The sequence below is a fragment of the Myzus persicae genome, unplaced genomic scaffold (assembly GCF_001856785.1).
Source record: "Myzus persicae strain clone G006 unplaced genomic scaffold, MPER_G0061.0, whole genome shotgun sequence".
Classification (NCBI taxonomy): domain Eukaryota; kingdom Metazoa; phylum Arthropoda; class Insecta; order Hemiptera; family Aphididae; genus Myzus; species Myzus persicae.
The window spans coordinates 342683-357627 of record NW_019102383.1 but is presented as its reverse complement, the minus strand read 5'-3'; the positions used below and the strand labels follow the sequence as shown (position 1 = coordinate 357627).

General features: G+C 28.0%; 3 protein-coding genes and 1 pseudogene across 3 annotated transcripts; 2 read left to right on the top strand and 2 right to left on the bottom strand.

The window, feature by feature from the left end:
- The first annotated feature begins 7558 nt into the window (after positions 1-7558).
- On the top strand, positions 7559-9436 carry LOC111031986. Its single transcript, XM_022312141.1, has 2 exons — positions 7559-8054; positions 8119-9436. The coding sequence occupies exon 2, from the start codon at positions 8436-8438 to the stop codon at positions 9330-9332; it is 897 nt and encodes a 298-aa protein (XP_022167833.1). The 5' UTR covers positions 7559-8054; positions 8119-8435; the 3' UTR covers positions 9333-9436.
- A 135-nt stretch (positions 9437-9571) lies between these two features.
- On the bottom strand, positions 9572-10583 carry LOC111031990 (annotated as a pseudogene).
- Positions 10584-10596: 13 nt separating this feature from the next.
- Positions 10597-14659, bottom strand: LOC111031984 (THAP domain-containing protein 6-like; the record flags this gene model as incomplete). Its single annotated transcript, XM_022312139.1, has 3 exons — positions 14364-14659; positions 14222-14283; positions 10597-10844 (listed from the first exon to the last, which is right to left on the bottom strand). Coding segments are annotated over exons 1-3 (447 nt in total), but the record flags the coding sequence as incomplete, so codon positions are not given.
- On the top strand, positions 10936-12813 carry LOC111031989. Its single transcript, XM_022312143.1, has 2 exons — positions 10936-11431; positions 11496-12813. Exon 2 carries the CDS (start codon positions 11813-11815, stop codon positions 12707-12709), a length of 897 nt encoding a protein of 298 aa, XP_022167835.1. The 5' UTR covers positions 10936-11431; positions 11496-11812; the 3' UTR covers positions 12710-12813.
- Positions 14660-14945: the final 286 nt, after the last annotated feature.

Sequence of the window (14945 nt, the reverse complement as noted above, 5' to 3'; positions counted from 1 at the left end):
CACAATAATAGTAATATATAATATTATACGAGCAGTGAACACACACACACGCACACACACACACGCCTCAACAACAGTCACTCAGACCCGTTGCTGCTGTACTTTATACTACTGTAAAAGTATACAGGAACGATCGTCCTCTGATTTATCACCATCGTGCGCACCGGTCATAATAAAACAATTCGTTTTGACAACATGTACGCCTATTGACCTTTCCTCCCTTCCTGTTTTATAATATACCTCTCTTTTGGAAAAAAAAAGTATATATATATATATATGTATACGTATTATACTAGTTCCGAAGCTGTGTGCGACGTGCACCGTTTGCTGTCATTTTTGTTTTATTTATTTTGAAAAAATTAAACGTTCTCGACTACTTGGAACTTTTTTTTTCCGCGACGTACTGCAGGCAATCGTTTCTTTTTTAAAGCGGTATGGTCTATAAGTTAAAACTTATTTTACAGGCCCGGATTAAGATACGGTCCCCTCTCGTAGACTTTGAACAATTTGGTGCCACCTATATTTTACCATCCCATATTGTTAAAATATTTTGTTAATATTTAATTTGCGATAAGTGATAACCTTTTTTTTTTTTGCTTGGTAAATCACTACATGACAGCCAAACCGTTGTGCACGTGGCATGGCCCTCGAGCAGCATCGTTTATTTAAACAAATATATACAGCTTTGATTGAACTGTCATGGCAGGGTCATATACCTCGTTCGGCCGAACTGGTGTATATTCTCATACCCCAAGCTCTGTGTCGGCTTACAATAAATTAACAGATGGCCGTGGCTAAATGGGGGTAGTTAGGATAAGCGCCGGAATCGGGATATGCCCTGGAGTTGGGATGTGCCCCGGAGTCTGTATGTGGCCTGTGATAAGTGATAACCTATACATTTATTGTTCAACATTTTCAAATGTTCCACATTTTTCCAAACAATACACAAAATCCCATCATAATTCAACTTGAATAAAGAATTATAAAATTATACTTAAACTGAATTATAAATTATTGGACAAAAAGTGAAACAATAAAATAAAAATAAAAATATAATATGGATCCACCGTGCTGTGGTTCAAACGATGTTTGAAATTTCAGTTAAACGTTGTAGTACGGTACGTATACAAATTTAGGTTAGAATACTATCTTATTATTTTAGTACTGTACAAACTCTTGTACTAAATCAAAAAAAATTATTTTCGTTTTGTATTGAAAACAATTATCTAAAAAATATCGTGGATGATGCTTCTAAAATCCGCGGTCCATCACGGTTCAGTAGGCTTAAACCTAGCCTGGGTTTCAAGAGTATTTGTCAAGCGTTCTCAACAAACCGAAACTTTCGATGGTGTATTACGGCCGCTATAGGACACAGACAAAATTACGGAGCTGCTGCCACCACGTTTTTTTCGTATAATAGTATTTAGACAGCACTTTTGAAAGCTCTTTGGGACTCTGAAAACTTGAGCCTAATAGAAAACACTGACACGTTTTCCAATAAAAATGTCTTTGGGATGTTCCAGTTGAAAGTTGAATTTTTAAAATATTAATATTTAACACATTTCGGTATGTATATGTACATTGTACTTAGTCTGCGGTAGTCATGGTACATTTCGGACACTAAGTCCGTAAGTGACATATAACTATAGTTTAGGAATCGAAATGTTTTTTTTTTTGATTATTTCGACTATTTTTTTTACTTTAATAGACTATGTTATACTTATAAAGATAATGGTGTGTTACATATCCTAAGTCCTTAAAACAAACTAAGCATTTCTTCAGATTTTTAATTTTTGTAACTACAAGAAACTGACTTGTAGAGAATAGGAAACTGATTTTTAAACTCTCATAACTATATTATATTGTAGCAATGACTGTTTATGACATTAAAGTAACATTTTATTTAAGTTAACATCCCATAATAATTCATTGTTAGTTAATCATTTTTTTTTAAAATCATAACCTTCATTAGTGAATATTGTATAAATGTGTATAGTAATAATATTAATAGTAGTAGAGATTTACGAAATAAGTACATTGCTATTTGGAATTCTGGTGTTATTAATTATTAAGTTTTACCATAATATGTTATACCTTCTACCATTCATGCTCAAAAAGCTTTGGAATTGTACAGTAGAAATAATTATATTATTGTAATAAAATACGCCATAATAATTTTACTTAAAAAAAAGAAAACATTTCCCTCGATCATTAGTACATCGTTCCATAGTTACATCGATTCGTAAAAGTTGGCTCGAAAACACTAGACATCTTTCAATCAGTATTAATAATTCTGAATTCCGTTAATATAACATAATAACATTAGGTACAAGATGTGATGATAATGATATTAGTTTGAAACGGAAATACATGGCGTCATAGTATAATATATATATATGTATATATTGAGCTAAATTCAAGCAAGCACGACTGCGTACGAGGTAGGATAATGTTTTCATATTATTGTACGAAATGAGTAGAAATGCGATCTTAGAGTTGGATGATAATGGTCAATGGATTACGCACCGCGAACACGGTTAATGTGTTCCGGAAAGAGAGTGTCCCGAGGGTCGTTCCGGTCGGAACTGTCCTACGGACACATAGAAAATCTTTTGTAAGAATAATTAATGATAGTAATCTGTTTATATGTGTAACAGTTTTTAATTACAATACTTAAGACGTATTAATTAAGCTATGACACAAATCATATGTTGGTCTTTTTTCAATATACCTATATAAGTACCAGATATCAAGGTCTATTTTTTTTGTGGGAGACACCTACACACAATTTTACTACACATACTTTTGTAGTTTATCACTTGTTGGAGTATTCACCCACATAAACACCTATTAATATTATCTTGGCATTAAATTTACTTTACGTGTTTATAACATTAAGACATTTAAAAGAATCATCAACAGCAGTTTTATTATAATTATTATTATCGTCATTGAATTGTGGCATCATAATAACATTACATTAAGTACAAAGTCACAGTTTTTAAAATTCAAATTAATTAGGCATCTACCATTTTCTTGTTTAAAATGTGAAATTAAAAGGCAGTGATATTTAGTAACATGAAGTAAAGTGTACTATGAACTTTACGATATCACGACCAGAATAACAATTTAGGAATTGGCTTAGACCACTAAATTTATTTATACTATTTTATGAAACTTGTTAAAAAATTTATTTTAAACTATAACCAAGTTTTTCAAATGAAACGTAGTATGTTTATCAATGAAAACTATTTGTCTGATCCCTGAATAATTATGCGGATGCGATCTGAATACCAATTAAAACGGCACAATGGAAGTAAATCTATTTACAACTATTTATATTATTACTTTGTGTATGTTTGCAATCTGGAAATAGTAACTTAGAATTAAAATAATGATTTTTAATATAAAATAAAGTATTACACTTAATACGAAAATCACAGTTGTAGCCATAGAAAAATAATAGCTTTTTGAAAACAAAGAAGTATAAATTTACAATAATATATTTACACATAATTTAACTAGCTATGGACCAGATAAAAAAACTAATTACTTAAAGACTAAAGATACGTTTTAAAAAACATTACATTTTTAAATTAAATTATTTAAATTATTCATACTATGTAAGTAAGTTGTTTAATTTTTTTATTATTAGTTTTTAACAAATAGTTATTAGATAGCTCAACAATTATAGCTTACAGTGCAAAGATAATATAATATTTATGTGTATAATATTTATAATAACGAATCATACTAATAACGGGATAAATAAAATAAGTGTTATGATATAAAAAATATAATTTGAAGACATTAAGTTAATAGAGAGTACATTGTAATGATATTTTATGACATTATGATAATAATTTAAGGAAATGAGATAGAAATAGAAATAACAATGGAATGTATTATTTGTAAAATTCCATGTTAAAGATCCTAAGGATAGATTAATCATGCAATAAGGTTTGGAAGGAATTTAGATAACGATATTTAGTAAATTGAATTAGGTAACAAGTACTATGGTACTGTTGGAGTTAGCCAATAAGATGATTTGTGTTTTTTATTAGGTATTCGATAATTTAAATGATTGGTTTTGTGACGTTTGAGGAGAGATTTGTAAGTTGAACATCCCTTATACACAATTGGAAGTATAATCACCCCCACATAGGGCACATTTGACAGCTCTGATTTTGCACTTTAAACTGTTGTCGTCTGAAAGCACTTGAAGCAATAAGATGATGATAATAATTTGAGGTGTGTTCAGTTCCAGGCAGTTGTGACACTGGTGAACTACTTTTGGTTTTATGAGGACATGATGCGTTTTTACTTTGGTTATGGTGTGGAATAGATTATGGAGATAAATAATTTGAGAATGTCTTTACGTACTGTGGTTTTCGGGCTAGGGGTGTACAAAAATTCAGATTAAGCGGAATTCCATTTTTTTAATGACTGCAACTAACAAAATGACTACCAAGTTCGCCTACAGCCTCAAATATATCAAAGGTGATGGTTGTATGGTGTTAGTTACTGATGATAATTACCTACCCTATATGGCAGATTCTTTGGTAGAAGCGGCGTTGGTTGCGACCAGGTAATCACGATAATATTATAATTTAAGCTATTTAAAAGTCCGTAAAGGTGGATAGATAGCAATAAAGATGAATACTTACATTAGAAACCGTTATTTCAGAAGAGTTGCAGTTATTAATATTTCTAACATAGATTGGAGGAGCTGGCAGTTGACAGTTTGCTTGTTCGGTATAGATTTCTAAGGCTAATATGTTTAACGTTTATGATTGTATCAAAATACATGATTCAAATTGTATAGGCTGTCTAACTATTAATACTACCTGTAACTGTACCTCTTTAAAATCCGCTGATTCAGTTAAGCACCTTGGAATAGTTTTTGATAGATTCTTAAAGTGGAACTTGCACATTAATGAATTAATTAAAAAAGTAAGATGTATGTAAAGTAAATTCAAAGTACTTAGTAGATTCTTATTACCAAGCACAATGCGTATGGTTTTATGTCCCCTAGCTCAATCTGTTTATTCTTATGGAATATCTGAGTGGGGTGGTGCATATGAAGTACATTTAAAAATATTAGAAACTACAATAAATTCCTTGATAAGAATTTCATTTAATAAACCTCATAGAACAAGTACTAACATACTTTTTAAAAATTATAACCTAAAAACGCTAAAACAACTACATGCTAAGGAAATTTTTCTAAATTTATATCATATGAGGGCATGAGGCGTAGTGCAGTTTCTTTTACACATAATTATCATACTCGTCAAGTTGAAAATAATGTTTTTAAACTAAGAAATTGTAAAACAGAATTTGGTAAAAGAGACCCTTTTAATATTAGCATCGAAATTTGTAATAGATTAGGTATTAACATCAGCAACTATAATAGTTTTAATAGTTATAAAAAATATATTATTGCTAAGATTAAAATCTAAATCTGTATCGTAAATTTAAAATATATATAGGATACAATATTATTATGTATTTAAAATTAGTATTTTTTTTTTTTTTTCATTATATAATAGTTTATTTACTTGTTATGTTATGTTCTATGTTATGCTATGCTATGTTCTTTTCTTTATCTCTTTTTTAGCTTTTTTACTTAAACATACTGCACACTCTTATGTTTAAACAGGTTTTAGTTATAATTTTTGACAATTATGTACTTAATTATAGAACTCTGTGTCTCCTTCACAAGCTTTGCTTTTGGAGTCATCATCATTTCAAACTTTCCTAGTGTTATATTTTCTTTGTATATTTGTGAAATTAAATTGAAATAAATATTATTATTATAGATTCATCTTGTTTATAGAATACCTACATTTCACGAGGAGTCGAGTTCAGATGGGTACACTAGTACGACGAAGCGATTGGGTGAGCAGAATTATTTTGTTTTTAACTCCGTAGTGAATTGGCCAGTTAGGCGAAGGTGGTAGATCCGTTTAGGTTCGGTGATTTAGTGCCAAGGAGAAACTGACGTGAATTGAGGCGCACGGTTTTGTTATTACTGTGCAGAGATGTTATATTACTCATGTCGAAAATAATAACGCATTGATGTAAGTGAGTTGTATAATCACATTTGTCCTGAAACAATTATTAATTATAGGATAATAGACGGGAAATAGATCAAAGTTAAAGATGTTTTTATAAAATATTTGTTGTATTGCTATCGTAAATATCCCTTATGATTATTGTACTATACACATGAATATAATTAACGTTTTTGAATTTGATATAAAATAATAAAATATTACTAAACAATATGCATAGTATAGTGGTGAATGTACTATTATTTTAGTAGATTAAATAATATTATAATAATATTATGATCATTTTCATTTACGAATAATACGTTATTTAGAACTTATATATTTATTTGTTATCGAAGTTTTTGTATGTAAAAGTTATAAGTAAGTTATAAGTATTTAGTTCATTTAAAAATTCATTTATAGTGTACGATAACAAAATATTATGCAGTATTTTAAATTAAATATTGTACAATTACTATGAAACAATGTTCTTATATATACATTTATTTTTAATTATTTATATAAACATATTATTATAAAAATATATTACCAACCTATTATAAATATATAATTAATTAATTCTATTATCATAAAATATTATGCTTGTCCATATAATAGGTACCTACATACAAAATACATAATATTAGATTAATATGTTTATGTTACCATTATTATAGGAATTATATTTTTTATTTTGCACATTGATGAAAAAATATGTATTTCTGTAAGTTTTATTTAATCCATTACATAAATTACAACTCAGTTAGCTTATACTAATTAGTAATATATATCTAATGTAAATCAGTAATAATTTATCTACACGTTAAACTTAAGTCCTAAATGTCTTATTCTGTTTTAGATTCATAATCAAGCGAACGAGCTATACGTTGCTCCTACAATGAAGAGAGATATTGTATTTTACCATTTTATATACCTAGTCAATAATTATCTATAGTAAGTAACTATTGATTTGACATTCAACATACGATTTATTTCACTTAGATTTAACTTTGAAGATGTAGTTTTTTATCTGTACTACCTAGTATAGGTACCTACTTAGATATTTTACAATATCAATTTATATACAATATGTTTTGTACTTGCAAAAACTTCAAATTTATAGTTCAATAAATAATTAAAAATCAATTATTTAAATTAAATAATATTTTAATAATTACTAAATAATTGTGTAGGTAAGTTCAAGAAAAGCAATAATTACAAAAATTATATTACTATTAAATATCTGAGAAAACCTAAGAGTAGTGTTTAAACAGCCTTCGATCAAAACGAATATTGTTGCCAGTCTTAATTTTAAACTCTTCTTTGGGATGAAATAATGAATGAATTCTTCTTAAATTAAAAAAAAAATTGACACAGAATCAATAATTATTCGATAGTCGATATAATATTGCATTATAGACACCGTGCAGCCGCTGGAAAACAGCGCACCGTAGTGGTGAATGCACGCAACTTTTGTATGATAATTAAATAATTTACCATGGTTATTTATATTAATTATTATTAAAAACTTATATTTATTTTTGTTGTTTTTCATAATCACTAGTCACTGTCACTATGAAATATATCAATGGGTGATTATAAGTGGTTTATAAATTATTGGACTATTTAATATTTATATTTTATTAATTCAGTTTGTTAAGTTTGTTTGTAATTGTATCTACTGTTTACTGTTATACTGTTATACACATAGTACCTACTTACCTGAAAATATTATATTACACACTACACACATAGGTACTATAATAGATTTGAAATTTCTACTACATAATGATTCAACCAGATATCATCTTTAACTGTGGCTTTAGAACCATTACATATAACTGTGAATTTAAAAATAATAAAGGCGTTAAGTTGTTCGAAAGTGGTCATGTGCACACAGTATCTGAAGTACAGCAGCCAAATGGATATGGTACCATCAACGGTTATGTTATTAGGCAGACATCAGTCACTCTGCCACCTTATAAAGTTACATTTGAAGTAGGTACAAAAATCAAATGTAAAAAAGTAACTAGTCTAATTCTTAAATTGTATTTATAAATAGATCCCTTTAGGAATGTAACTCATTGTTTTTGCGAATGTCCTGCTGGAGCTGGGAATAAGTGTAAGCACATTGCTGCACTTTTTTATTATATAAATAATGAAGAGAGTAATTCAAAAACAAATGTAGAACAAGAATGGGGAAAACCTTCAAAATCAGGTGAAGCCAAGTACAAAAAAGGCAGAACCATCGAATATCTATATCCTAAAAAGAAACAAAATTATTCTAAATCTGAATGTAATACAACTAACAGAACTATTAGTCATAAGGCACTTGTGAATGAATGTAAAATATTAGAAATTCCTTGTATTCTCAGTAAAATGATTGAAAAAGAAATACAAAGTGAGGCTGATATTGAGTGTCAGAGATGTTTATTAGATTTGTTAAACGAGGTGGAAAAGTCAGTAGACATTGATTTTTTAAACTTTATTCTCACCAAACAAAATGCATATGATATTGCCTTACCACCAATGATAGGTTCTTACTTTCCATTAAATTTAAATGAAAATAAATTTTATATGAATAATATTGTAGTTGATTTAAAACAAATTATAAACATATTTAACGAGACTAAAATGCAGTCTGAGAGTAGCAAATGGAAAGAAGTTCGAAAGAATAGAATCTCAGCTAGTGTTAAAGCGCATAAGATAAAAACTTGCAAAAATTTATCGGTTGAAAATCAAGAAAGGTTAGCTGAGACTTTACTAACAGAAAAAGAATTGGGTTATCAGGGAAAAATTAATGTGTCTTATGGTAACAAGTATGAAAGTGAAGCAATCATGTTTTATAGCAAAATGTTTAATAATATAATTATTCTGAAGTGTGGAGTAATTGTTCATTCACAAAGACCATGGCTTTGTGCAAGTCCTGATGGTCTTGTTATTGAAAACAAAGTTCCTATAAAAATTTTAGAAGTTAAATGTCCAATATCATGCCAAAATAAACCTATATTTGATCTAAAACAAAAAAAATGTAATTTGCCTTACTTAGAATATAAGAATAATAAATTTTTTTTAAAAACAACACATCAATATTATACTCAGTGCCAAATTTTAATGTATTGCACTGGTATAAGTCATTGTGATTTATTGGTGTACAATAAGATAGACCCACTAGTGATTACAATTGAGAAGAATATTTTATTTTTACAAACCATTTTAAAAAGACTGGAATATTTTTATTTTCATTTTTTCTTACCAAGATGTTTGCTTGAATAAAGATTTTATTAAGTTGTTCGTTGATTTATAAAACCTATTTTACCTGTTGAACATTTAATATTAAATAAATAAGATACACTTGTTGTTGTGTTACATAGTTATTAATATTAATAATAATATTTTACATTGTAATAGTTTTAAAGAATTTGTTAATTATATTAACATTTATAATACACAATATATACACAATTATATTATTAATTATATTATAATTATATGATTTAAAAATAAATGTTACATTGTTAATCTTTAATTATAGGGTTTTGTAAATTAATTAACACACAACATATATGCATAATATCATCTACATGGGGTAACAAATCTATAGTTATTTTATTTAAAATTCCCAAAGTTTTTAATTTGGCAAAAACTCTTTCAATGTGGATTCTCACACTAGCAATATTGTATGTTTCAACTACTTCATTTTCACTAAATCTCCCATTATGAAGAAAAGGAGGCATTATTAAAATACTGTTTTTATTTTCACAAGAGACCTTAATACCTGGAAAACCTTTATCTGCCAAAACTTCATCACCTTTTTCAAGTTTTGATAAAAAACCACAGTCATTGGTGATAAATGTGTCACTTGCTCTACCCCCATAACATTTTGATAAAAATGAAATTAAACCACTAGGAGTAATTGCTACTAGAGTTTTTACTGTGTAAGCACTTTTATATCTTGAATACATGTTAACTCTTTGCTCAACTGTACTTGGTTGCTCAGTTTTTATCTCTGTGCAATCAATAATACAGCGGCAGTTAGGATAATTTTGCTTAAATGCTCTTGGTAAAGTATCTAAAATTGATTTTTTGTTGGGCCAAAAGATAAAATGTTTTGTTTTGCTAACTAAAGAATTTAGAACCGAATAAAATATTCTTGACACAGTCGTACGATTAATATTAAATAAAATAATACTCCAATGGCTGAATATGATATACCCAATTTAATTTTGATGAGAAAAATCATTAATCTATTTTCTTTACTCACAGCACTATAACAAGAATCAGAGATAAATGAAAGTAGCAAGTTAAAAACTTTAAATGTAGTACTGGTTAAGTCTTTTAATTGTGACTCGTTAGTTATAGAATGATATCCTAAAAAAGAATTCATGTTTAAACAAGATACATCTGGACCACAAGCAATGTCTTTAGTATTAGAAATTTTAGAAATATTATTTGATAATGGGATATTTGCTTGAGTTCCAACATCATTATTCAATTTATTAAATTCGCATTCAAATTTAAATGGATTTGCATTTTTAAAATCAAACATAACTTGAATTCCCACATTAGAGACACAATTCGAGCTTTCACACTGAAGTGGTTCTATGATTTCTACTTCTGAAGACTTGACATCATTTATCATCATTTTTAACTTTTTGTCTTGACGGTTTGATGTTCGTATATACCTATCACTCAGCTGTTTAATATTAACTTGTTTCTTTTTGTACACTTCAGGAAACAATGATGGTATGTATGAAGGGCTATTTGAGTCATTTGAGCGTTTATTACCANTATAGACACCGTGCAGCCGCTGGAAAACAGCGCACCGTAGTGGTGAATGCACGCAACTTTTGTATGATAATTAAATAATTTACCATGGTTATTTATATTAATTATTATTAAAAACTTATATTTATTTTTGTTGTTTTTCATAATCACTAGTCACTGTCACTATGAAATATATCAATGGGTGATTATAAGTGGTTTATAAATTATTGGACTATTTAATATTTATATTTTATTAATTCAGTTTGTTAAGTTTGTTTGTAATTGTATCTACTGTTTACTGTTATACTGTTATACACATAGTACCTACTTACCTGAAAATATTATATTACACACTACACACATAGGTACTATAATAGATTTGAAATTTCTACTACATAATGATTCAACCAGATATCATCTTTAACTGTGGCTTTAGAACCATTACATATAACTGTGAATTTAAAAATAATAAAGGCGTTAAGTTGTTCGAAAGTGGTCATGTGCACACAGTATCTGAAGTACAGCAGCCAAATGGATATGGTACCATCAACGGTTATGTTATTAGGCAGACATCAGTCACTCTGCCACCTTATAAAGTTACATTTGAAGTAGGTACAAAAATCAAATGTAAAAAAGTAACTAGTCTAATTCTTAAATTGTATTTATAAATAGATCCCTTTAGGAATGTAACTCATTGTTTTTGCGAATGTCCTGCTGGAGCTGGGAATAAGTGTAAGCACATTGCTGCACTTTTTTATTATATAAATAATGAAGAGAGTAATTCAAAAACAAATGTAGAACAAGAATGGGGAAAACCTTCAAAATCAGGTGAAGCCAAGTACAAAAAAGGCAGAACCATCGAATATCTATATCCTAAAAAGAAACAAAATTATTCTAAATCTGAATGTAATACAACTAACAGAACTATTAGTCATAAGGCACTTGTGAATGAATGTAAAATATTAGAAATTCCTTGTATTCTCAGTAAAATGATTGAAAAAGAAATACAAAGTGAGGCTGATATTGAGTGTCAGAGATGTTTATTAGATTTGTTAAACGAGGTGGAAAAGTCAGTAGACATTGATTTTTTAAACTTTATTCTCACCAAACAAAATGCATATGATATTGCCTTACCACCAATGATAGGTTCTTACTTTCCATTAAATTTAAATGAAAATAAATTTTATATGAATAATATTGTAGTTGATTTAAAACAAATTATAAACATATTTAACGAGACTAAAATGCAGTCTGAGAGTAGCAAATGGAAAGAAGTTCGAAAGAATAGAATCTCAGCTAGTGTTAAAGCGCATAAGATAAAAACTTGCAAAAATTTATCGGTTGAAAATCAAGAAAGGTTAGCTGAGACTTTACTAACAGAAAAAGAATTGGGTTATCAGGGAAAAATTAATGTGTCTTATGGTAACAAGTATGAAAGTGAAGCAATCATGTTTTATAGCAAAATGTTTAATAATATAATTATTCTGAAGTGTGGAGTAATTGTTCATTCACAAAGACCATGGCTTTGTGCAAGTCCTGATGGTCTTGTTATTGAAAACAAAGTTCCTATAAAAATTTTAGAAGTTAAATGTCCAATATCATGCCAAAATAAACCTATATTTGATCTAAAACAAAAAAAATGTAATTTGCCTTACTTAGAATATAAGAATAATAAATTTTTTTTAAAAACAACACATCAATATTATACTCAGTGCCAAATTTTAATGTATTGCACTGGTATAAGTCATTGTGATTTATTGGTGTACAATAAGATAGACCCACTAGTGATTACAATTGAGAAGAATATTTTATTTTTACAAACCATTTTAAAAAGACTGGAATATTTTTATTTTCATTTTTTCTTACCAAGATGTTTGCTTGAATAAAGATTTTATTAAGTTGTTCGTTGATTTATAAAACCTATTTTACCTGTTGAACATTTAATATTAAATAAATAAGATACACTTGTTGTTGTGTTACATAGTTATTAATATTAATAATAATATTTTACATTGTAATAGTTTTAAAGAATTTGTTAATTATATTAACATTTATAATACACAATATATACACAATTATATTATTAATTATATTATAATTATATGATTTAAAAATAAATGTTACATTGTTAATCTTTAATTATAGGGTTTTGTAAATTAATTAACACACAACATATATGCATAATATCATCTACATGGGGTAACAAATCTATAGTTATTTTATTTAAAATTCCCAAAGTTTTTAATTTGGCAAAAACTCTTTCAATGTGGATTCTCACACTAGCAATATTGTATGTTTCAACTACTTCATTTTCACTAAATCTCCCATTATGAAGAAAAGGAGGCATTATTAAAATACTGTTTTTATTTTCACAAGAGACCTTAATACCTGGAAAACCTTTATCTGCCAAAACTTCATCACCTTTTTCAAGTTTTGATAAAAAACCACAGTCATTGGTGATAAATGTGTCACTTGCTCTACCCCCATAACATTTTGATAAAAATGAAATTAAACCACTAGGAGTAATTGCTACTAGAGTTTTTACTGTGTAAGCACTTTTATATCTTGAATACATGTTAACTCTTTGCTCAACTGTACTTGGTTGCTCAGTTTTTATCTCTGTGCAATCAATAATACAGCGGCAGTTAGGATAATTTTGCTTAAATGCTCTTGGTAAAGTATCTAAAATTGATTTTTTGTTGGGCCAAAAGATAAAATGTTTTGTTTTGCTAACTAAAGAATTTAGAACCGAATAAAATATTCTTGACACAGTCGTACGATTAATATTAAATAAAATAATACTCCAATGGCTGAATATGATATACCCAATTTAATTTTGATGAGAAAAATCATTAATCTATTTTCTTTACTCACAGCACTATAACAAGAATCAGAGATAAATGAAAGTAGCAAGTTAAAAACTTTAAATGTAGTACTGGTTAAGTCTTTTAATTGTGACTCGTTAGTTATAGAATGATATCCTAAAAAAGAATTCATGTTTAAACAAGATACATCTGGACCACAAGCAATGTCTTTAGTATTAGAAATTTTAGAAATATTATTTGATAATGGGATATTTGCTAGAGTTCCAACATCATTATTCAATTTATTAAATTCGCATTCAAATTTAAATGGATTTGCATTGTTAAAATCAAACATAACTTGAATTCCCACATTAGAGACACAATTCGAGCTTTCACACTGAAGTGGTTCTATGATTTCTACTTCTGAAGACTTGACATCATTTATCATCATTTTTAACTTTTTGTCTTGACGGTTTGATGTTCGTATATACCTATCACTCAGCTGTTTAATATTAACTTGTTTCTTTTTGTACACTTCAGGAAACAATGATGGTATGTATGAAGGGCTATTTGAGTCATTTGAGCGTTTATTACCAACAAAATGTTCACTGCAGATAACAGAATGAGGCCTAGGATACCACAATTGACCATTATTGCTAAAAGCAGATTTACAGAGTTCAATTTTAATACATTATCCACAAACAAATTAAATATATTATGCTTTTATTTAGCTTACTCTAAACGTTTAACTGCATAAATCCATTGCTTCTTTAATTCACTCTGGTAAGGCTTGTTTGGAAAATTATAAAACTTAACATTTGTAGTGTTTTTATAAGTATTACTACAGTTAACAACACAGCAGATTTTACTCATTTTAAACAATAAATAGGAAATAAATAAAAATGTATGGAAAAATAGAAATACAGTCAATAAATACAAATAATTAAAAATTGGTATTTACTATTTAAAAATGTTTTAATTATTAATGATAATTAATAATATAGGTAAGTACCATAATGTCCATAATGGCATAATGTAATATCCGTATCAATGATCATACAAAAACTGCATGCGTACACTACACTGGGACCTTCTCAGAATTGTTTTCCATTTCTGATGATAACTATTAAATTTAAATCAGTAGTATCCGTCTAAATGTCTAGTCCACTATTTTACAGCTATGTTGAAGTGAGCTAAAGCTGAGATGAATCAATCAACTTTTAAACATTTGGATATAATATGTAGGTACGTATATAGGCAATATGCACCTAAAATATACTGTATAACAATATATTAAGTTCATCATTAATTAATAATC